The 24200-nt window shown below is 54.0% G+C and overlaps 3 protein-coding genes across 7 annotated transcripts in view; 1 reads left to right on the top strand and 2 right to left on the bottom strand.

Annotated features, from left to right (window-relative positions):
* Positions 1–24200, bottom strand: part of Tuba1c (tubulin, alpha 1C) — a 441616-nt gene that overhangs the window by 238398 nt on the left and 179018 nt on the right. The window lies entirely within an intron of this gene.
* Ddn (dendrin) lies at positions 3940–7922 on the top strand. The gene is made up of 2 exons (NM_030993.2): positions 3940–4134; positions 4543–7922. Exons 1-2 carry the CDS (start codon positions 4088–4090, stop codon positions 6455–6457), a joined length of 1962 nt encoding a protein of 653 aa, NP_112255.1. The 5' UTR covers positions 3940–4087; the 3' UTR covers positions 6458–7922.
* On the bottom strand, positions 18587–22634 carry Wnt1 (Wnt family member 1). Its single transcript, NM_001105714.1, has 4 exons — positions 22198–22634; positions 21311–21564; positions 20405–20670; positions 18587–19989 (listed from the first exon to the last, which is right to left on the bottom strand). The coding sequence occupies exons 1-4, from the start codon at positions 22299–22301 to the stop codon at positions 19501–19503; spliced, it is 1113 nt and encodes a 370-aa protein (NP_001099184.1). The 5' UTR covers positions 22302–22634; the 3' UTR covers positions 18587–19500.

Raw genomic sequence — 24200 nt, 5'->3', positions numbered from 1 at the left:
ACACTGCTAGTGAAAAGCTAGGCTAACTGGTAAAGTCACTAGCCGGGCAAGCCCGGTTACCCAAGTTTATTTATTTAAAGGGGGAAAGAGAAAACAAACACCACAAAGTTGTCCTCTGACCTCCATGCGTACAGCATGGCATGTGTGCCAATACACACATAGAACATCGTGCATACACATGAATAAAATGTTTTAAGGCAAAACTGGTAGACAAGCATGGCGGGATATGCCTTTAGTTCCAGCATTTGGAAGGTAGAGGCAGACAGCTCTTGAGTTTAGGCTAGCCTAGTCTACATACATAGCAAGTTCCAGGAACTACATCATGAATTCATGTCTATTATTAAAAAAAAAAAAAAAGCCAGGTGATGGTACACACCTTGAATCACAGCGCTCTGGGAGGCAGAAGCACATGGATCTCTTGAGTTAGAGGCCAGCCTGGTCTACAGAGCAAGTTACAGGACAACCAGGGAGGGCTACACGGAGAAACCCTGGTTTGAAAAACCCAAATAGGGGCTGGGGATTTAGCTCAGTGGTAGAGCCCTTGCCTAGGAAGCGCAAGGCCCTGGGTTTGGTCCCCAGCTCCGGGGAAAAAAGAAAAAAAATGAAAAACCAAAATAAAAATTTAAAAACTAGCATTTAAACTTAAGCTGTCTGGTTCTCAGTTTTATGCCTTCCTGCCTTCTTTTTCTTTTCTTTTTTTTTTAAAAAAAGATTAATAAATCTTATGTATGTGAGTACACTGTAGCTGTCTTCAGACACACCAGAAGAGGATCTCATTACAGATGTTCACCATGTGGTTGCTGGGAATTGAACTCAGGTCCTCTGGAAGAGCAGTCAGTGCTCTTAACCACTGAGACATCTCTCCAGCACCCCCTCCCTTTTAAATTTTTTGTCCCCTCCACCCCCAGCTGAGGACCAGGGCCTTGCACTTGCTAGGCAAGCGCTCTACCATTAAGCTAAATCCTCAACCCACCTTCCTACTTCACACCAGATTTTTGTCCTCTCTGGTCTATGCTGACTGTTCACACCTTATTTCCTGTAGTTACTCTCCCTTACTTTCTCTGCTTGGACCATAGTTAGCTAAGGCCCATGCAAATTTTCCTAACATGTCAGGTCTCTGGAAAGTAGAAACCCATTAGGGTCTTTGAGCAATGTCATGGTTTGAATATGCTTGGCCGAGGGAGTGGCATTTGCAGGTGGGGCCTTGTTGGAGCAGGTGTGTCACTGTGGGCGTGGGCTTTAAGACCCTCACCCTAGCTGCCTGGAAGTCAGTATTCTAGCAGCCTTCAGATGAAGACATAGAACTCTCAGCATCCCCCTGCACTATGCCTGCCTGGATGCTGCCATGTTCCTGCCTTGATGATAATGGACTGAACCTCTGAACCTGTAAGCCAGCCCCAATTAAATGTTGTCCTTATAAGACTTGCCTTGGTCAAGGGGTGTCTGCTCACAGCAGTAAAACCTTAACTAAGGGGGTTGGGGATTTAGCTCAGTGGTAGAGCGCTTGCCTAGCAAGTGCAAGGCCCTGGGTTCGGTCCTCAGCTCCAAGAAAAAAAAAAAACAACAAAACAAAACCCTAACTAAGGGAAGGTTGAACTGTTTGGATGTTGCTGCCGGACCGGTACTCTGTTTGAACCCACAATCCCCTTGCCTTTCCTCTAAGATAGAGAGTACATTATGGGGGAATAGCAGAGCTGGGGTCAACCCAGCAGTCCCATCATCTGTGCTGAGAGTGATGCCAAACACCTTGAGGACGGAAGACTGCCAGGCTCTGCCTCCTTCTACCACAGCTTGCTGATAGGACCCATTAGCATCCAAGCCAGGAGCAGGTTCTGAGTAATTCCCTGGTTCATTCTCTCTTCTCTTGCCTATGCCTTCAGAGGAACCTGGGCCACACGATTCATGTTTTCACAAAGCCTGCTTCCTGAGGAACACAGGGAGCAAACACATCAGGCACTTGTTAGAGGTCAGCTTTCAGTGCACCCACATCTTTGCTCTCAGCACATTCCCAAGCTTGGGGGAGGGAGGCCTCCAAATGATTATAATTAGAGCATGTGTGTGTGTGTGTGTATGTGTGTGTAGGGGGTGGAAAGGACAAATGTCTCCTCGTGTCACATTCCTTCACCAAGGAGGATTTGTCCAGGGAGGAGGCAAGGCTTTAAAAGCTGTGGGACTCTATTGGAACCTGGTGAAAAGCAGTGCCTGCAAGCCATCTTCAGGGCAGCCGGTAGGTGCATGGAATCATGGGTCTGAGGGCAGGGGAAGGGGTCAGGGGAGGGGGCCAGGGGAGGTCAGGTTCTACCTTGCTGTTTCTCAATGAGTGTGCACTATAACAACTCTTTTGGTCCCTGTCCCCTTAGAAAGAAGGCTCTGTATCCAAATGTTCCATGCATTTTTATGGAAAACCAACTGTGATCTTTTGTCTCTCCCATTTACCCCCCAAGAACCCCAACAAGTCTCAGCCCAAGGAAGCAGCTGAAGGAGACCAGGGATACAATGTGGAAGCTCACAGGCTTCTGATCTTAAAGTCAGGAGCAGCAAATGCAAGTGGTCCCTTCTTCCTCAGGAGCCATTGCCACCCTCTCAGCCCGCTCCCTGCACCCCTCCCCTCCACTGAGCTGCTGCTACGGTTGCCAGGCATGGTTGCTAAGTCTCTGCATGGAAGGGTTGGCGTGGGCTGTGCTGCCACTAACATTACCATGGTGAATCAGGGGACACCTGGTACAGGCTTAGGGGGAGGGATGCTGAGGGTGCAAGCAGCACCCCACCCCAAGAATAGGGTGAGCCCAAAAGGTGAGCTGCATATCAGGGCAGTCAAATGAACTAGGCATGGCGACAGTCGTGAGTGGAAGCCCCAATTTAGGAGAGAAAGGCCACTTTTATCTTTTCTGTTGCTAGGGGATTTGGCTGTGTCACAAGAGCACACTAGTCCATCCGCCTCTGTTAGGGTACAAGTGTATATAAGCACTCTATCTGCACTCCACATAAGGCTTGGTAGAGCTGTGTGGGCACAGAACTGTGTAACCCTAGAATCCTGGCTTCTGGGTTAGGGGAGCTAGCCTGCTGCTCATGGAAGGCTCTGTGGGTGTCCAAGGACACCCATATCTAGAGTGGGAGTTGCCCTGCTGCTTGATACCAGGATAGACTGAGTTCTGCCTCAGCAGAGAAAGCTGAGGAGTACAGGTGCACCTTTCTGAGATCTTGGGGGAGCAGCTGTCCCCCAAAGTCGCACAAAAGCTTCCCGAAAGCGGTGCCTCTTCTCTGCACTGCTTAGGAACTGGTTACTCATCTCAGCTGCACCCGAATGCCACCGAAACTAAAAATAGCCCGCTCCCCCCAGCTGTGGGCCGGTCTCTCTTGCACCCCAACCCCATGGAAAGCAGCAGCGAGTGGCAGGCATAGACCTTGAGTTCTGTTCTCACCACTCCCTGTCAAGAGAAAGGAGTCCAGGCGAGCAGGCAGGCAGGCAGTCAGAGATAGAGCACTGGTGGTTAGGCAACCTGACAAACAGGAAAGCAAAGGGTTAAAACTTCGGGAAGGATGAAGAAATGGGGGCTGGGGGAGAGGGCATCGAAAGCTTGGCAAGAATCCGAAGTCTCTCCCCACCCACTCGCGGGTCCCATTAGGCTTGGGGGACCTGAGCAGTGAGTGGGAAGGGGCGTCCAATCCCAGGCCCCAGGGGGCGGCCGTGCACATGGGGGGAGGAAGCAGCGCGGAGCCGTCCACGGCGGCGTGTCACATGCGCGCGCGCTCGCGCGCTCGCACACACACTCACACACACACAGACAGGCACACACGTGTGCCCGGGTATATATAGTTGCCAGTCCCTGGGCCTGCCGCTCTGCAGTGGGCGCCGGCTCCCTGGGTTGGGAGGGGGCTCACGGGGCGGGTGGGAGGGTGGGGGGCCGGGGTGGGGTGGGGCAGGATGCTGGATGGCCCGTTATTCTCCGAGGGGCCCGACAGCCCCCGGGAGCTCCAGGATGAGGAGTCCGGCAGCTGCCTCTGGGTGCAGAAGTCCAAGCTGTTGGTGATTGAAGTGAAGACTATTTCCTGTCATTATAGCCGTCGCGCTGCTTCTCGACAGTCCATGGACATCCAGGCCAGCTACTGGGCCCGTGGGCCCCAGAACCGCACGTGAGTGAAGGAGGGGTGAGGGGCAGCAAGTGGTGGGGCGGGAAGTGGGGTCCAGACCTCCCCCCCGCTGGCACCAGCGATTGCTGCTGGCCCCTTCTCTTTCCCGCGTCTCCCTCCCCCACTCGTCGAGGACTGGGGCCTGACTCATTGAGCGCTGTTTGGGGGGACAGGAGTGGTGCTAGTGGCAGGCGGTGAGATGGGGCAGTCGCTGTTAAAGTGTGCACGGAGAGATGGTGAGGAGTCTCATTTCGACTTCAGCCCTAACACATACGCACGTGCACTCGCTCAGACACTCACACGAACCCTCCCACATGGCTGCCCCAAGTGGTCTCCAGTGCTCCCAGCTCCCCGGACCTCGGCTCCTTGTCCCCGCAAACTGCTCACCTGGGTTCCTGCTCATTGTCCCAGGTGTAGGCTGCGCCCCGGATCCCCTGAGCCGCCACCCCGCCGACCCTGGGCCTCCAGGGTGCTGCAGGAGGCGACCAACTGGCGGGCAGGGCCCCCCGCCGAGGTCCGAGCCCGAGAACAGGAGAAAAGAAAGGCGGCGTCGCAGGAGCGGGAGGCCAAGGAGACCGAGAGAAAAAGGCGCAAGGCTGGCGGGGCCCGACGGAGTCCCCTAGGTCAGCCCCGCCCAGAGCTCCGGAACGCCCTTCGGGCGGCCCAACCTACAGGGTTTCCAGTTTTCTCCAGACCAGAGCGCTTCGGGCAGGTGGGGCGAGCGCCCCGACCATCCGCGCTCCCGCAGGGTGACCCAGGGGTTGCATGGGCGGGGCCATGGGGAGGCAGAAGGCCAGGGCCTCCTAGCTACGAGGCTCACCTGCTGCTGAGAGGCGCTGCAGGCACAGCCCCAAGACGCCGCTGGGACCGGCCGCCACCCTACGTGGCTCCACCTTCTTATGAAGGTCCCCACAGGACCCTGGGGACTAAGCGAGGCCCGGAGCTCTCCCGGGCGCCCACCTCATCAGCCCCAGTGCCAGCTACCACCAGGACAGAGGGAGGGCGCACGAAGAAGAGGCTGGATCCTCGAATCTACCGGGATGTTCTAGGAGCTTGGGGTCTCAGACAGGGACGGGGACTCTTAGGAGGAGCTCCAGGCTGTGCAGCAGCCAGAGCTAGGCCAGAGTCTTGCAAAGGGGCTGTAGAGAAAAGTTCAGGCCTAGCTGCTGCTGGCCTAAACAGTGGTGGTGATGGTCATTCCCAAGCCAAAACTACTGGTCCAGTCACGGAGGTCGCTCTCTCTGGGTCCACGATCAGTAGCCCACCACGTCCTGTTCCCAGGTCTAGGCAGCACCTCAGGGGATCAAGGAAAGGGAAAGAAGGAAGTGAGGAGATGTGGCTTCCCACGTGTTGGCTTTCCTCCCCTAAAAAGCCTCCAGTTAGGCATAGCCAGACCCTCCCCAGACCCTGGGCTCCTGGAGGCACCGGGTGGAAAGAGTCCCTGGGTCAAAGAGAGGGGACAGAGCATGAGACCCTGGAAGTCTGGAAGGTGACCCGCCGTGCCCACACCCTGCCCCGCAGTTCCCGAGGTCCCGCTGGTAGAGAAGGCATCTTTGTCATTGATGCCACATGCGTGGTGATAAAGTCCCAGTACGTTCCAACCCCTCGAACCCAGCAGAGGCAGCTCGCGCCCTCTGGGGAGTCATGCATCGTGAGCGACAGCCTCAGGCAACCCAAACCCTGCCTTGAGGAGGAGGGCAAAGGGGCCGCTGCCAACCCTTCAGTTTGCCAAAAGCGACTGTTGAGCAGTCGAGTCTTAAACCCACCGAGTGAGGGTCGCGAGTTCGAGGCTGAGGGCAGACAGCAGGGGGATTCTTCATTGGAGGAGCGCTCCTCCAGCGGTTTGGGGTTCCCTGTCGGCGAAGTGAACCCGCGAGATGCCCCCACGCATCCAGGTAGCCCAGAGCACTCGACCTTAGGCCCAGCGGCTCCGGGATGCGCGGGCAGCGTGAAGGGCCCAGAAGCAGCTGGGGTCCCGCGGCGCGCGGGCGGGGGCTGGGCGCGGACTCCAGGGCCCTACGCCGGAGCCTTGCGGGAAGCCGTGTCCCGCATCCGCCGCCACACCGCCCCAGATTCGGACTCAGACGAAGCCGAGGATCTCAGCGCCCATAGTGGCTCCTCTGATGGAAGCGACACAGACGCCCCAGGCGCCTCCTGGCGGAATGAGAGGACCCTGCCTGCGGTTGGGAACACCCGGCCCAGGGAAGGCGGGAAGACAGCAGAGCTGGGCGACAGTATCGGGGAGATTCTAGATGTCATCAGTCAAACCGAGGAAGGCCTCGTCCGAGAGGACACCAGGAAAACGCCACAGGGAAAGAGAGAGTGAGAGTGAGCGACGCCCCTCCTTGTCCTCGTGTCGCTCGGCCCAGCCAGCCTTGGGCTCACCGCGCTCCTTTCCTCTCTCCAGGCTTCGTTTGCTTCCTTTTCTTCTTTCCTACCTGTACCTGTTCCCTTGAGACAGAGGAGAGGGGAGGAACGAGGGAACTGACTCAAGAGTCAGTTTCAGGGAAAGAGAGGGTGGGATCCCACACCTGCTACATTCGGTGTGGAACTGTTCAGAGAGGCAAAGTGAAGGGCAGGGCAGGGTCCCTGGCAGGAGAGGAAAAGTAACGGAGAGGCTTTTGAACCTAGTGACCTAGTGCAGGAGACAGAGGGCTTTTAGCAGAGAAGAAATGAATGCAGAATGCATACACTCAACCAGCAAATTGGCAAGAGGGCTCTCCTAGATGTTACAACTCAAGTTTCAATTCCAACTCTGCCACTGACTTAGCTGGTGGATCTCAGAGTGACTACTTTTCTGCCCGGGCATCAGGGACTAATGTAAATGTAAAACGAGCGATTTCTGCCTCCCATTCTTTTGTCCCTAGAATTTTGTGAACGAGCGAGTAGAATTTGAGGGTTCTTACCCACTTCTGCCATCCTCAGTTCGGAAGACAGTCAGGGTTTTCAGATTTAAACGGGCAAAGGGCTTCTATTCCAATTTCCCGAGTTTAGGTGAATGCTCCCCAAAGCAGGGCAAGATAAAGGTCCGGTCACTGCCTCTGGCCTGCTGTGATCCAAGCTGGAGAGGGAAGGTAGCCAATGAATCAGCTTGGAACACTTTTAGGCCTGCCCCTTTCCTCCATCTCCGTGTCCTTAGTGATGCTCTACGTGTTACCGGACGCAGACGGTATGGCCCACCGGATAGACCCTGACTATCTCTGTGTCTCTCCTGGAAAACAGCCAGGCAAGGAGGAAGGTTGATCACAGCAGACGGTGTGGGTGTGATACTCGCTGTAGCCACTACGGGGCGCGCGCAGGTCGCGGATTCCCCCCCGGTTGCTGGTGCTCGAGTGCCCCTACACCAGCACTGCCAGTTATCTGGATCCCTTATTTCCCGGCGCCGGTTTCCCGCCTTGACACCTCCAAACCGCGCGCGGGGCCGGGAGCAGGCCTCCGGTCTCCCAGACTTCTGGGGCGCGCCGAGCCCTTCTTTGTATTAATCCACGCCTACCGGTTTGAGACTGACATTCAAGTCTTTTTTTTTTTTTGTCTTTCCTTTTCCTTTTTCTGTTTTCTTTTCCTTCTTTCCAACCCTGGGCACTTCCTCTGTGTCTGCCACTTACTAGCCATGTGACCTTGGCCAAATCACTTCACCTCCCTGAGCCTCAGTTTCCTCATCTGTCAAATGGGGGTTTATAAACACCTACCTCGCAGGGTTGTTGTGAGGATTTAATGAGGTAATGTATATAAAGCGTCTTGCACAGTGCCTGGCACATAGTAGGCGCCCAATAAATCTACTCGTCCCTTTATGCAGCTCTGGAGTTTCTCTTTCGCTGACCCAGCCCCACTCTGTCCCTCCCTCAGGGCTTCTTGACTTCTTCCCGCTCATTGTGAGGGGGAGGAGGACTCCTTTCTGGTGGAAACTTCTAGTCCATCCTGTTCCCTGGCTGGGACTCTCCCTTCCTTGCCCCCTCCCGCCCCACCCCTGCCGGCTCTTCCCTCTGCCCCGGTGCACTCCCCCAACCCCTCATTCCGGGCAAGGGCTGAGTCAGTCTAGGTAAATTTAGCCACCGGCTGGGCAGGAGCAGGGGCTTTGCCCAGACTCAGTCGCCAGGTCGAACCCGTCCCCGGCCCCACCTCTGTCCCTACTCCCGCTAACCCTAACTCCCGCAACTCCTTAGACCGCTCTCAAACCACTCAGGTTTTTAGTCTCCAATTAGCTCACATCACACCCAGAGAGACTCAAAGACAGGACTCAGAGGGGGCAGGGCTCCCAGACCACAGCCCTGGCTGGCCTTGATTCAGCGAATGAGGGTCTCCTATTCGGCTCTCCCAACTCTAGGGGCGTTCACTGGTCAGAACTCCGCAGGAATATTCTCCTGCGATCCTGTCTGTAACCTACACATTTCCTGTTGCTCTTGGTAGAGGAGGCCAAGGAAGCCGGGTCACCCTAGGCAGAGATCAAAGATACCGAAGGTCTTACCACGTTCAGTGCAGGTCTTACTGTTGCCAAGCAAAACTAGCATTTACTGAGCGCTTCCTAGGAATGAGGCTCTGGGCTGGGCTCAAGGGTAAAAACGGGTAGGGCCTGCCTGACACTGAGGGTGATTGGGTTAAGTTCTGGAAAGAGTCAGTCCAGGGAGATTCTAACTTTAGGAGATTGGGGAGAGTTCACAGAGGAGGTGACATTTAGATAAAAAATTAGTGAAGGAAGCCCGGTTGGTGGCACTCGCCCTTAATCTCAGCACTCAGAAGGCAGAGGCTGGTGGGTCTCTGGGTGTTCAAGGTCAGACTGGTATACATAGTGAGCTGCTTGCCATCCAGGCAAAAGAAACATATATGTTAAAGAAAGATGGGAAGGAGGGGGAGAGGGCTGGAGAGATGGCTCAGAGGTTAAGAGCACTGAATGCTCTTCTAGAAGTCCTGAGTTCAAATCCCAGCAACCACATGGTGGCTCACAACCATCTGTAATGGGATCTGATGCCCTCTTCTGGTGTGTCTGAAGACAGCTACAGTGTACTCATATACATTAAATAAATATTTACAAGGTAAGGGGAAAACTGATTTAGAGAGAGAGAGAGAGAGAGAGAACCAGGACTAGAGTCAGAAGCAGGAAGATGGTTACAAGTTTGAGCCTAGCATGGTTTACATAGCAAATTCCAGCCAATCCTGGTTCAGTCCAGCAAGATTCTGTCTCCAAAACACAAAAAAAGAAGAGGGGAGGGGAGTGCAATTCCTTGGGGCCAGTGTTGTGGTGGTGGCTCAGTGGTAATATGTTTGACTAGAATGGATACAGTCCTGAGTTTCGGTCCCCAGCATTGAAAAAGACGAATCTTAGGTTAGATAGCAGCCGCCCCTTTTGTGTGAGGGAACATTTGGGTATTTAGGGTGTCAGGGCAACGTGCGCCTTCTTCCAGAGCTTGCCAAGGATAGAGTCGGAGCCAGCTGCCAAAGTTCTGGGTGAGGAGAGAAGTGACTGCAGGGTTCAGGGCCAGATCCTGGGAAGGAGTATCTTAGGCCCCATGGGGCCCTGTGGGTGGCAAGTTAGCGACTCCCTGCTGTGAAAATGACTTCTAAATCTAGCTATGTCTGCCAGCCACCCAGCCTTCTGAAGGAGGGCACAACCACCCCTTCCCTGGATCTGCCCCCCTTGATCAGGAGAAAAGATAGCAGGTACAGGAGAGCTGCTCTGTTGGGGGCAACAGATCTTAGGTTAACAGGGGATCCCATGACTCTCCCAACAGCCAGTTCTTCCTGGGAGCATCTTCTGCCCCAGAGTTCTGTCATGCTTAGGCACCACACATGTAAGACATTAGGGGAGCCAGGAGCCTTGCCCTTTTCAGAGAACTCTGAGGTGTCCTGCGCCCCCCTACAAATGGGCAAGGAATCACAAGCTGTAACTGAGAGGTGGAAGAGATCAGCCATGTGGATGTGTTTGCAAGAGGAGAGCTGCTCGCAGGGTCCTGGGATGTGTGCATGGGTTGTCCATGGAGGACAGGGTAGTGTTCTCTCAGTAATTACTCATTTGTCCATTTGCCAATGAACCATATGTGCCAGGAGCATCAAGAAGACTGAGGAGACCTTCTACCTTTGGGGAGCTCACATGTACACAAAATATGGAGCAATAGAGGGAAGGTTAGTGTGGTGCCTATGCAAGAATGACATTCAAATTTGTGAACCCTTCCATATTTTATGGAAAGAGGTGGGAGGAGGACAGGCAAGCACAGAGAGGAACACCTCCTTGATTTGGACTTACAGGAAATGAGATATATCCATGAATGCCTCCGGGAGACAAGTCTCCAAGGGTGCACATATAAAGAAGATTCTAAGCTAGGGGTATCCCTGCTCCTGCATGACATAGCATGGGGTAGGTTCCCGTCTTTGATTCACCTTGTACTAGCTACTATATGCAAGTCATCTTGTGGATGGATGCTCCACCCATCCACCCACCCACCCACCCATCCATCCATCTATCCATCTATTCATCCATCCACCCATACAATCATCCATTCATCTACTCACTCATCCATCCGTCCATCCATCTATACACCCATTCACTCACCCAGCCATCCACCCATACAACCATCCACCCACCCACCCATACAACCATCCATCCATCCACCCATCCATCCATCTACCCACCCACCCATCCATCCACCTATACAACCATCCACCCACCTATACAACCATCCATCCATCTACCCATCCATCCATCTATCCACCCACCCATACATACATACATACATACAACCATCCACCCACCCATACACCCATCTACCCATCCACCCACCCACCCATCTATCCATCCATCTACTCATCCATCCATCCATCTACTCATCCATCCACCCACCTACCCATCCATCCACGCATCCACCCATCCACCCACCCACCCACCCACCTACCCATCCATCCATCCATCCACCCACCTGCCCATCTATCCACCCACCCATCCATCCATCGATCCATCCACTCATTCACCCACCCTCCCACCCATCCATTCATTCATCCACCCATCCACCCACCCATCCATCCACCCACCCATTCATCCACCCACCCACCTACCCACCCACCTACCCACTCACCCATCTATCCACCCATCCATCCATCCATTGATCCATCCACTCATTCACCCACCCACCCATCCATCCATCCATCCACCCATCCACCCACCCACCAAACCATCCACCCACTCACCCATCCACCCACCCACCCACCCATCTATCCACACACCCGCCCATCTATCCACCCACCCATCCATCCTATGCACCCCACCTATGCACTTACTGATCTACCCACAACTCATCCATCATCCGTCCCAGTGCCTCTCCATATCCATCCATCCATGTATCTATTTCTTCATCCATGAACCCACTTATTCATCATCTAATGAGGGCTTATGATGTCCGTATCTGGTGCTGGAAAGGATGGCAAAGGGAAAGACGCCTAGCCTGTGTGCTCAGACAGGTGGAAGCCTGGTCTACTGAATGCACTGCTGATCAGCAAAGCATTTCAGACAGGCAAGGTCACTCCGCCAAAGGGTAAGCTGAATAGGAATGTGTGAGGTAGTTCTCACCTGAGAATACAGAGGAAGGATGCGTGTCCAGAATGTGAGACGACATATGATTTCCACAGAGAACAAGGCCCCGAAGAAGAAGGAGGACTTGGTCACCAGGATAAAGTACCTGACCTTCACTAGGGGCAGAAACACAGACCTATAGTCCCAGTTACATGGGGTGGGGAAGGCTGTGGTAGGGAATCCCTTGAGCCCAGGAATTCCAATGCAACATGGGAAAAGCAATGAGGCTCTGCCTCTGGCTAAAGAAACACAGGAGCTTTTGTGGGAGGAATAGAAAGAGCGATGACAGATAGTTTTGGGCTGGGAGTATCTTATTGTATTTCAGCCCAATACTTCTCCCATTCTCCATCGTGACCTTTGCTGTGTTTTCCCTGTTTGATTGGTTTGGTTTGGTGGTGATGGTGATGCTGTATTGGAGGTAGGGGTCTCACCACATAGACCCAACTCACTTGGAACCCTCTATTTAAACCAAACTGCCCTCGAGCTCCCAGAAGTCCATCCATCTCTGCTCCCCAGACGCTGTGAGGAAAGGCGTGTGCCACCACCACCGCCATGTCGGCATCTTTGCTGACTTGATTCCCCTTTGACATTTGGTACTAAAATATGATTTACTTACGGATCGCAGCCACTAAATCTTGGCATGCAACACGTCCTCCAAAAAGGATTGTGTAGGAAGGGGAAAATGAGGCAGGGGGATGTAACTCAGAGATACTCATCTAGATCTCGAAAGGCCTCGCAGTCGGTCCCCAGAACTCTATAAACTGGACATGGTAGCCCCATAAGCCCTAGCATCCAGGGGGTGCAGGCACATTTGAAACTTAAGGACAGCCTGGGGTGGACGATACTTCACTTCAAAAAATGGAGGAGCGATTTAAAATAAAAGGCTGTGAGGACAACACAGCCATGAAGGAGAACGGCTTCTGCCCAGCCTGAGCCTGAGCCCCTGCGGCTGCTGGCTCCATCTTCTGAGCTAGTGTCTCCAGAAGCTCTCCCAAGGTTTACCACGAGGTGGCGCTGTTCGAACTTTAGCTCTGAGCTCTACCAAGATCCCTAGTGCTTCAAGCTGGTCAGTTGCCCATTCAGGACTGTCCAGGAATGCTCTAGACATCTCTTTTTTACCGAGAACTAGGTAAATGAAGAGCCTGAGGACAGATGTTTAAGAGAAGATCTGGGGGCTGGGGATTTAGCTCAGTGGTAGAGCGCTTACCTAGGAAGCGCAAGGCCCTGGGTTCGGTCCCCAGCTCCGAAAAAAAGAACCAAAAAAAAAAAAAAAAAAAAAAAAAAAAGAGAAGATCTGGCAGACCGCAACATCGATGCAAGCACAGGCCTTATCTATCCTGTCGTTCGAGGTATAATATTAGAATCTTGTAAAAATAACAGTAACCAGGGGCTGGGGATTTAGCTCAGTGGTAGAGTGCTTACCTAGGAAGCGCAAGGCCCTGGGTTCGGTCCCCAGCTCTGAAAAAAAGAACCAAAAAAAAAAAAAAAAGTAACAGTAACCAAAGCATAATATTTGCCGTCAAGGATCTCCAAATCAGTCTCATCCAAATCTACCCTTCTTTATTATATCTTGAATACACACACACACTACACAAGCATACAGAGATGAGTTCACACACATACATGTACATACAACACATGCATACATGTTACACATATACATACGCGTGCGCTCACACACACACACACATCACACACACACACACACACACACACACACACACACACATCACACATTTACGTTCCAGGACTATTTTCTTAACCCAGAAGGCCATCTTCATATGACATCTACTACTCTTTGGGACTACTCACGTGTCTAAATTGGGATTTTTCTCGAGCTTGCTCCACAGCACTAATTAATGGCCCTGTTGGTGTGGCCCTGGGGAATGTTCTGACTCTAGATTGCTTCTTCCCAGGATGCTCTGCACCCTGCCCTTCTGCTCCCTGACACACCCTTTCCTGTTCTTTCCACTTCCAGAACCTCTTCAGAGCGCATCTAGTAGGCAATAGTATATGCCCCCTAACACTCCAAAGTCCTGTAGGAACATGTGAAGGCCCCGTGAGACCTTGGTGCCATTTACCCGGAAATGAAGTGTGCGGGCCTGGCGGTGGCCTGAGGGTTCTGCGGGGGACAAGCCCATGTGCCTTCTTCTCTCGCCAACTTTAGGAGAACCATGTTTCTCCTCAACACAACTCCATAGTGGTGGCGGCTTTGGGAGACATTGCTTGATGGTGGAACATTGTGGAACATTGTCCACTTTCCCAACATGCTCCAGGGCCCATCTTGGCCCTTGGCGCGTTTTGGAGAGGAAGGGAGGGAGGGTTGGTGCCCAGAGTGGGAGCCAGGCCCATCGAGGTCCCGGGAGTGAATGCGGCATTGTTGGCCAGGCCAGAGTCACAGATAATTACCTCAATTAGTGACAATGGGAGAGTAATAAATACAGGCTTAGTGTCTCCTACCCCACCAGGGCTCCGAAGATTAATCCAGGCTGACGGGCGGGCCCTGAAAGGCGTGATGGACAATTCATTAAACTCCCCAAATGCCGCACAACCTGGGCGTGAAGGCTGAGTTAGCCCCCTGGGGGCTGCGCCTTTGTCCTGATTGTGTGTCTCCGCCACAGCAGAGCCGAGCAGCCCCTAGAGAGCCGGGAGGTGAGTGGGGCTCCCTGAGCCCGGCCAGGCGGAGGGGGGATTAGGCCTCGGTCTGGCCCTGGTTGCCCCAGCACACTGGCCCGGCCTGACTGGAATGTCCGTCGGGGGGAGCGGACCGAGCGGAGGGGCGGGGCCGACAAGGTGGAGTAAGGGGGGCACACAAAACCAGGGGCAGGAGGAGTTAATTAGACGCCAGCCGAGGAGGGCGAGGGGCCACAATAGGGCTGAAGGGCCGCCAGGGACGGCCCCTTCACTTCCGAGGATTAATAGGGAGGAGGGAGAAGGGAGGGGTTCAGTCCTGGAAGAGGTGGGCTGCCCCTCTTGCCTAGATGGGCACCTACTTAGCAAGTGTCTGGGAGGCAGGATGCTCTAGTAGCCTGGTTCATACCCTCAGCATCCCACAGAATGACTGTCCCTTCCTACGGGTTGGTACACAGCAGTCACGCAGAGGATGGTTGTGATGAGGAAGAGAAAGGTCTTATCCACCAGGAAAAGCAAAGGAGGCAGCCTATTCAGGGGTCTTCTCAGCACATCTTCCCCAGCCCCTCATATAACTACTCTGACACGGTGCTGGATAGCACCCTTCCCCTCCCCTAGGAGGTTGCCCGCTTAAAAGGACAGCGTCCTTAGCACAGGTCCAGCCGAGGCTGGAGCTGACGTGATCACCCAGGAACAGGGTGTGCAGCACTGGTGAGGTGACCGCAGGTGTGCGCCCGCCCGCACCCCCTCACTATGCCTGCTTAGTGAGTGAATGAATAAACCAGCTACTTTCTTGAGTGTGTAAGGAAGTGGCCCAGGGCTGCATCTTGACACCAAGTGCTTGGCTTTGAGCCCTTTCACGATGAACATGTAGCCATATACCAGGGAGGGTGGGGAATCCCATGCCAGAGGTAAGGAAAGGTCCAGGGCACCAGTCAAAGGTGGTGCATTCACCTGGAAAAGATAAAATAAATAAATCAGTAAATATTTCAACAGCTGGTTGGAAGCTCCACTTCCTCCTGGGCCTCAGGGAATAGGGCAGCCCTGGTTCTCCCTAGGTGCCACCCCACCCTACCCCCTCCCAGGGGATGACAGGGGAGCGAGTTGGCGGCAGTTCTCCGGGCATATTTATAACCTGCTGCTCTCTCACCAACCCAGTGTGTCTGCTTTTAGCCCAGACGGGGGAGGGGGCAAAGGGGTGGTCTGTCTCATGCTTGGCCCTGGCTCGGTGTGGAAAGAGTGAGTAAGGGTGAGTGGTGGGCAGCTCTGCGTGGATATATTCCTGCTCACACCACAGCCAAAGAGCTTATTTTCTCCCCGGTTTGTTATTTTCCTCCCTCGGGGCCGGAGCAGAGGACTGAGCCTGCCTGGGGCCTTAGGGAAGGGGGGCTGGACCCTCGGGTATTTGCAGTTACCACTGACCGTGTTTTTCCAAGGTGTTAGTGTCAGGGTGTTTGGGGAGTCGGCGGCCTGCTGACCCCCCAGGGACCGTGCAGCCCGCTGCTGGCTGCTGGCTGTCTCGGTCCTCTCAGCTTTTCCGCCACCCCTGGGATATTTCAGGACTCATCCCCGCAGCACTGACTGAGGTCAGCTCCGTGTCCAGGGTCCCTGCCCCCTGGTGTGTATTTGCATCTAAAGATCAGGAGTGGGTGGAAGCTTCAGGAAGGTGAGTCAGGCATATTTCTGATGACATTATCTTATGGCCATCACCCTGTGTGTTTTGATCCCTGAGACTCTTTCTAGGTACGCCCCACCCCCACCCCCATTACTGATCTACTGATCCAGTTGAGAGGGCAGTGCAGATAACACAGGTAATCATGACAAGAGAGTCCTCAGCTCCTAGCAACACTTGTAGACCCCACAGCCCCTTCACCCCATGACCGTCAAGTGCTGAGGATCAAACCCACCACATCCTTAGTCCCTATGCAGGCTCTACCGTCACATGGCACATATCCAGCACTTTGACTCGAAGTGTTTCCTTTCATTTGTGCATGCCATGTTGGGGTTGCAGCCTAGCCTTATTCTGCATTTTCTCACGGTACCCTTCTTCCAAGTTCGAGCCTCTGCAAGAGACGGGTGCTTGCCCTGCTGAAGCTTTCCTGTGCACAGACGGCCTTTCCCTGTATGCCTGTTAGGCTGACAGTGTTTGCTGGCATAGTTGCTCCCTGGCTTGTAGACCACTGTGCTGCCAGCATATGATGTAAGGCTGGTACAGAAAAGGTATCAGTAGGTGTCCACACAACCCAAGCTGTCACAGACACTATGTCATTTGAAGTCTATAGCCTCCTTAAATGACAATGATGGATATTTGAATATTCTCAATTAAGGGTCAAGGCAAATGAGACAGAAGACAGGAGATGTGTTGAATACCTAGTTAGGGGCAAAAAAGGGGGTAGGGGATTCTCTTTTTCCAACTGCAAGGCACCTCAGCCCAACACATCAGTTTCCATAACTTCACTTTCTGGGGTTAGGATTTAGGTAAGAGTGGTTGGAGGTAGCTTGGGTTCCTGTTTCTCCCTGACACTGGGCATTGAGCAACAGTGGCCCAAGCTTACACACTCTCACACAGGCGCATACACATGCATGCATGCAATACACACAGACACACAGACACACAGACACACACACACAGACACACACACACAGACACACACACACAGACACACACACACAGACACACACACACACATACACACACACACACACACACACACACACACACCTGTGTACACACACTGCAGGCTTGAGCAGGACTTGAATCTACTCCTCTACCCATGCAGAGTCCAAAACCCAATAGGGGTCAGAGTTCACCCACAGTGCCCCTCCCCCCAAGAGGTGATAGCCTGCAGTGACAGCAAAGGATTCTGGGAAGAAGTAACTCTCAAGTTGATTGAGACCAGTGATGGCTCTTGCAAAGGTGGGGTTCTCTGCAGCTTTTGTCAATGCCTTTCTGGTCCTTTCTTGTAGGGAAAAGGCTATGCCAAAGGTCCAGTGTTGGAGTTTAGGAAGGGTTAGTGTTCCCTGATTCAGGGCTAAGGCTATGGTTGGACAAGGAAGGAAAAAGGAAGTGATTAGTGTCAGGTTTAGTACTGTGAACAGAGCACAGAAGTGGCCAACAGCTACCTTCCCAAAGGGATCCTCATTCTGCTTCTTTGTGGGTGTGGCTAGCTTACTGATTTGTTGTGGACTAGTGACTCTTGGGGTTCCTTTTTGGTTAAGCTCTAAGCCTCACCCCTCTCTGGAAGCTAAGCTTTCTGCTTCTTCCTTCCTTCCTAAGAGCCTCTTTAAGCTTTCTGGTCCAGGTCTAGGCCCACTGTTAACCATGACTTGTTTTGTTTTTGTTTTTGTTTTTTTTAAAGATTTATTTATTTATTATATATAAGTACACCGTAGCTGTCTTCAGACACACCAGAAGAGGGCATCAGATCCCATTACAGACGGTTGTGAGCCACTATGTGGTTGCTGGGATTTGAACTCAGGACCTCTGGAAGAGCAGTCAGTGCTCTTAACCGCTGAGCCATCTTTCCAGCCCCTTGTTTTTTGTTCTGTTTGTTTGTTTGTTTGTTTTTGTTTTTTTTAAAGATTTACTTATTATGTATACAGCATTGTGCCTGAAGGTCAGAAGAGGGCATCAGATCCCATTACAGATGGTTGTGAGCCATGTGGTTGCTGGGAATTGAACTCAGGACTTCTAGAAGAGCAGCAGACAGTGCTCTTAACCTCTGGGGCATCTTTTCAGCTCCAGTCCATGACTTGTTATCTGGATGCCCCTTACTTCTAGTGGAGTCAGGGTGCTAATAGAGTATTTCTAAGTCTTGTAGGAGTGTGTAGGAGGCGGACCTTCCCATCCCTTGAGCTCACAAGCCAGTAGAGGAGGATGTCTGCCCAGGGGCAATGACTCCCTTTCTGCTTGGGCTTTTTCCCTTTTCAGGACAGAGGTGTCATTTCATTGTAACTCTTCCAACTCTCACACTAGGAGAACTGGACTGTTGGTGGTGTGGTGAGTCCCCATCAGGTCGACATGTTTGCTCCTAACACTTAACCGGCTGCTCCTAGAATAGGAGAAAGAACCCTGCAGGAGCTCCTGAGCAGGCCTTTCTCTCAGAAGACCTGGATCCCTACTTGGCCTCATTAGGGTCATCCAAGGGTCAGGAAAAGAGTTCTTCAACAACTCTATCTCTTCTGTCTGATTACGAGGAGAAGTAAGTCCGTTGAAGGGGAAGGGGACACTGGAAACCATGCTGTGCTCTGGATTCAAGGACCAGAGTCATTGATAAAAATAGATGTTTTATTCCTCAGAGGAAGATACTACATCGGTGGGGGCGAAGAGCCACTAATAGCTACAGCGGCAGGAGATGCTGATCCGGTGGGCAGGGTGCCTTGGAGAAAAGGTCGGGTAACAAAAAGGCTGGCAGACAAGAGGAGTGAGTTGGGATGAGGGTGGGCTCTGCAACCCAGGCTGAAACCCCCGGCACAATAAATAGTTTTATTTACATAACCGAACGCGTGGCTCTGTGTGGCCGCGTTCCGGTGCAAATTATTTACACACTGATGAAGAGGGAGCAGGACAGGAAGGGGTGGGAGGTGGCTGAGGGAGGCATGGTTCACTGTTCAGTGGCTCGGTGACAGAGACTAGGAGAATGTAGGTTTTTCCTGCTGGGCTCCCCAACCTTATTTCCCACGTCATCACAGCTTTCCTTGCCCTTTCACCTCGGAAACACTTCAGCTACAGGTGTGTGTAGGGGGGCTTGAAGCCCAGGTGTGGTGGTTAGGGACCTATAGGGACACGGAGAGAAAACCGGAAGGTGATACACAGAGAGGTCACGGGGAGAGGGGGCACAATACCACAGGGACAGCAACGCCTTCACAAGCTGACCCACCACCACCACCCACACCCAAGAAGAATTTCCCTCTCACCCTCTGGCCAAATTGGGGGGGCAGTGCAAAAGGGGTCTCCCGAGAAGAGGGAGGGAGGTAGGCTTGGGCAGGGCCCGCAGGATGGCAAAAGGGTTCGAGCTGCCTCAGGCAAGTGGTTTTAGGAGTCCCCAGGTAGGAGGTGGGAGAGATGGGTCACTGTGAACCTCGGGACTGTGGCTGTACGCGCTAGGGTGGGCGAACATCAGAGCCAGCGAGTTTGTCTGAGGAGAACTGGAAGAGAGCGTTCCCGGAGGCGCAGCGCCTCATAGACACTCGTGCAGTACGCGCGTGTGCGTGCAGTTGCGGCAGCTGACGTGGCAGCACCAGTGGAAGGTGCAGTTGCAGCGCTCGGTGACGCGCTGCGTGCGCGTGCGATGGCCTCGGCCACAGCACAGCAGCTCGCAGCCGTCCAGCGCTGGAGATGAGCTGTTGCAAGCTCGCCCAGCTGTGCCAGCTGTGCCCAGGCGTCCACTGTACGTGCAGAAGTTGGGCGATTTCTCGAAGTAGACCAGGTCGTGAGGGGAGGGCGGCTTGTGCGCAGGGTCTTCGGGCTCCAGGCGCAGCAGCTCCGCCCGCGAAGCGCGGTTGTTGCCTCGGTTGCCGTAAAGGACGCGGGAGGCGCCGTCGAAGCGGTCGCGCAGCACGTCGCCCACAGCGCGCAGTGTGGGCAGCCGCATCCAACACGTGCGCACGGTGCAGGAACCGGACATCCCGTGGCATTTGCACTCTTGGCGCATCTCAGAGAACACGGTCTGGGGGAGGAGAAGACGATGGAAAGAGGGAAGGAAAAGGTCAAAGCCAACGTCCCACAAACCACCACCCATACGTCCCCACCCCGACCCCACTCGGGTCATGTGGATGTTGTGGAAACCTCAGCCAAGGTCCAGGCGTGACTAAGCTCAGGAGAGAGGAAGTGCACAATGGCCCGCTGAGATATGGCCAGACTCTGCCACACCAGCTCAAGTGAGCAATGGAGGTGACAATACATCCCACGTGTTGATAGCCCGCTAACCTCTTCTGTTCTGTCACCAGCTCAGGAATCCCTTTGTCCTCAGTCACCACCCCTTGTCTGTCTTCCCTCCTAGAGTCCCACTCCCTCGGGAAGACCCTTCCCTGTGCCTCCGTCCTTGTGGACCGTTACTTCTCTGCCACTGGCTCAGGACGTACCGTGCGCCCTGCCTCGTTATTGTGAAGGTTCATGAGGAAGCGTAGGTCCCGCCCCTTCTCCCCAGAGTCCACGAACTCTCGGCCGAAGAGGCGACCGAAATCGATGTTGTCGCTGCAACCCCCCCAGTGCCAGTCGGGGCCCCCAGGACCGCGCCGCCTGTAGTCGCAGGTGCAGGATTCGATGGAGCCTTCGGAGCAGGAGCGCGCCACAGAATGTGTGACCCCGGCGGAGGTGATTGCGAAGATAAACGCTGTTTCTCGGCAGCCTATGGGTGAAGCGACCCCACACCAGTTGAGAGAACCCGTGGGGCCAAGTCAGCACTCTTTTTGGAAGGCTTGGTACCCTACAGTCCAACTCCCTTCGAGTTCCGACTACCCAGCAGACCCAGGGGGTGAAAAACTGATCTCCAGGTCTCATAGGGAGAGCAGGTGCGTGTGCGCGAACCACGAATAATCTCCTCACCATACTTCACTGAGACTCTAGAGCCTTGGCGGGACAGCTCCAAGAGTAGATCCCAAGTAGAACAACTCCACATAGCTCAGATCGCTCTGCCAGACCAAACTAGTATTGGCAGTGCAAACTTTGCTGGGTGCGAAGCACAACCCTAGCCCTCAGAGACCAGCTTCCCAGGCACTAGAAAGGCTAGAGAAAGTCTGCTGTCGCCCAGCGCCCACGATCCGGAATTCCCTTTCTGTGGGTCAGTGGCTCAGGAACGTTAAAAGATCATGCTCAAAACGCATGGCTGGAAAGAACCCGGTGCTGCCCTGTGTTAGCGCCCGGCACCAGACGACCCGCAGTTTGATCACAGAACCCTGGGACGTCTTCCCTGCATTCGCCCGCCCATGCCCTGGAGCTGACCCTGCTTTTCCCTTAATCCCGGAAGCGTCGCTTTCCTGGGCACCCACCTCGGTTGACGATCTTGCCGAAGAGGTGGGGCCCGGGAGCAGTGGGGCAGTTCCAGCGGCGGTTTCGGAATTGCCACTTGCACTCTCGAACGGCGCTCTGCAGCCCTCCGCTCACGCTGTGCAGGATCCCCGGGTTCTGTCGGATCAGTCGTCGCTGCTTGCGGCTCAGTAGCTGCAGGCTGGGCTCTAGCACCAGCTGTAGACTCTTGGAATCTGTCAGCAGGTTCGTGGAGGAGGCTATGTTCACGATGCCCCTGGTGGGACGCATACGGGTTCAGTACAGGGAAGGGGCCTGCATCTTAACCATACAGGCCGTACCACCCTGCCCTTGCCTGGCCCCATGGCCTAGAGAGAGCAGCAGAGGATCGATTATAGCTTCTTGAGTGTGGTGGAGCTGAGCTCCAGGAGCTCTGAGTCTAGTGAGTGAACAGGAAAGGCATCCTACCCTAGCTCTCCCTCTCTTCTTCAGGTCAGCCTCTGAGGGGAAATCCCACCTGCAGCCTTGCCCGCCTTGATGTACTTAGGAAGTCCACTCCCTTCTCACCTCTTTTCAAAGCTAATATCTAGTTTTTTGGTTCGAGACTTGAGGGACACCTGAGCACCCACCGCAGCGAGGTTAAGACCTGTTGCTCCGCCATAGCGGGGAAGTGTTAAACGGGGATGGTCTCTGAGCCTGGTGTAGCTGGCCTTTTGCATGCAAGTGATTTGCCCCACTCCAGCAGAGCTTCTGTCTTTGGGCTAGTTCTAGGTGAGAGCACCCTGGATATGAAGTCACAGGACAGGAGGGAGTCTGTAGGTTGGTGATCCCCACAGCGTGGGAGCTGGGTAGGGCCCGTTCCTGGCTCTTTGCCCCAGGACAAGTGGCGACCCCGTACCAGCTCACTTACCACCATCGGCCACTACTGTTGGCGCCCAGGGCTGCGGGCAGAGCGGTCAGTGCCAGTAGCAACGTAGCAGAAACCCAGCTGGGCAGCAGCGCCCAGAGCCCCATGGCCTGCCTGGCCTTGCTGGTTCTGTGCTGCGGTTCTGGCGACTTTGGTTGCTCCCCGCGACGGTGGGACTGGACACAGCGGTGAGGGCAGTGGTGAGTATTCTCAGGCTGGCTCTAGAAAGTCTGGAGGCGGGCCGCAGGCAGCATGGTTCGCTGTCCCGGCTGGTGGGCTGAAGCAGCCGCTGCAGGAGGCACCGCCTCTTATAGTTGCGGCGCTGACTGCAGTGAGAAGAGGCTGCCCCTCCGGGCCGCACTAAAGCACCAGGGCGCACTGGTCAGGGCCACAGACAATGAGTAGCGAGCGAAGCTGTGGCTCTAGCCGGTCTGAGCAAAGAGCTGACAGGCTAGCCGTCGGGGCTCACCCCCGCCCCCTGCCTGGTGGCCCCCGCCTCCAGGTCTGCACTGGCCGCCGACCCCTCCCCTTGGGATGGCCTCCCACGCGCGCCGGCCTCACTCTTCTGCGCGTCGGGAGCCCGTAGGGGACCGGCATCCGCCAGGGGGCGCGGAGACAATATGCCGAGGACAACCTGTTTGCAGCCTGGATTGCCCCCCCCCCAACGCGCCTGCCCCCCACGCTGTGGTCCCTTCTCTTCCCTATCCTGAATGGCAGGATGAAAGTTGTGGTTCTAGCCAGCGACTCTGTGGAGACGCTTCCTCACCCAGGAACCCCGACGGCTGGACAGAGAAGGAAAAGAAGGAGACAGAGCATGGGTGGAGTTGTGGTCAGGGATTCCCGGGCGTGGGGTGTAGGGGTAGGCTGAGCAAACCGAGCTGGTGGCAGAGAGAAACTCAGAGGCACGCAGCAGTTTGCCTATGTGGGCTAGGGGAGTGCAAGCATCTGGGAGTCACCCGCGAGATTAAGCGAAAACATACATGTGTTCTGAGGGTGCATGCTCCTGTGTATTGGTGTATCCAGAAACTTGTAAAGAAGGACGTTTTGAGCCCTTTCCAAATAATTGTGTAATTTGGCTCAGGACAGGGAGAGCATGAAGTCATTTTGTTACAGTTACCACTTAAAGCAGTGTATCAGGAAGGAGGTGGGGTCTATGACAGGAGAGGTCCAGAAGGCTGAGGAATTGTGTTTGCAGGTGGGTGCATGAGTGTGTGTGTGTGATTAACCATGTGCACTGGTAGGTGTCATTCTGTCATTCTGGGTACCTTGTGTCACCCTATGGCATGCTGAGTCAACCTGTGCTTGTCCTTAGTGGAGAGAGTCGTGTAGTGAAGATGAGCCAAGTCTTTCTCTGGCAACTAGACTCAGAAAGGATGGGACAGCCTCAGGAAGAAGCTGGCTGGGTTTGGTTTTGTTGTTGTTGTGGGTTTTGTGACTGGATCTTGCCGTATGACTCTACCTAACATAAAGATTTAATACATAGAATCTGTGATGGTCACCTGACTGCTGGGATTACAGGCCTATGCCACTGTACCTGCCCAGCTCAAGATGAACAAAATTGAGGGTATATAGAGAGATGGCTCCGTGGTTAAGAGCACTGGCTGCTGCGGGCTGGAGAGATGGCTCAGCGGTTAAGAGCACCAACTGCTCTTCCAGAAGTCCTGAGTTCAATTCCCAGCAACCATATGGTGGCTCACAGCCATCTGTAAAGAGTTCTGGTGTATCTGAAGACAGCTACAGTGTACTTATATATAATAAATGAATAAATCTTAAAAAAAAAAAGAGCACTGGCTGCTCTTCCAGAGGATCCAGACTCTGTTCTTAGCACCATTTGGTGGCTGTAAGCCACCTGTAACTCCAGTTCCAGGAACCATCTGAACCCCACTGGCACCAAGCATGCATGGGTGCATACACATACACCCAGGCAAAACACTCACACATACAGAAAATACACCTCCTAAAAATATTTTTGAAAAGATTAACAAATTTGTGCCTCCATGTGTTTT

Source organism: Rattus norvegicus, chromosome 7 (genome assembly GCF_036323735.1).
Source record: "Rattus norvegicus strain BN/NHsdMcwi chromosome 7, GRCr8, whole genome shotgun sequence".
Taxonomy (NCBI): Eukaryota; Metazoa; Chordata; class Mammalia; order Rodentia; family Muridae; genus Rattus; species Rattus norvegicus.
This window is presented reverse-complemented; position numbering and strand designations above follow the sequence as displayed.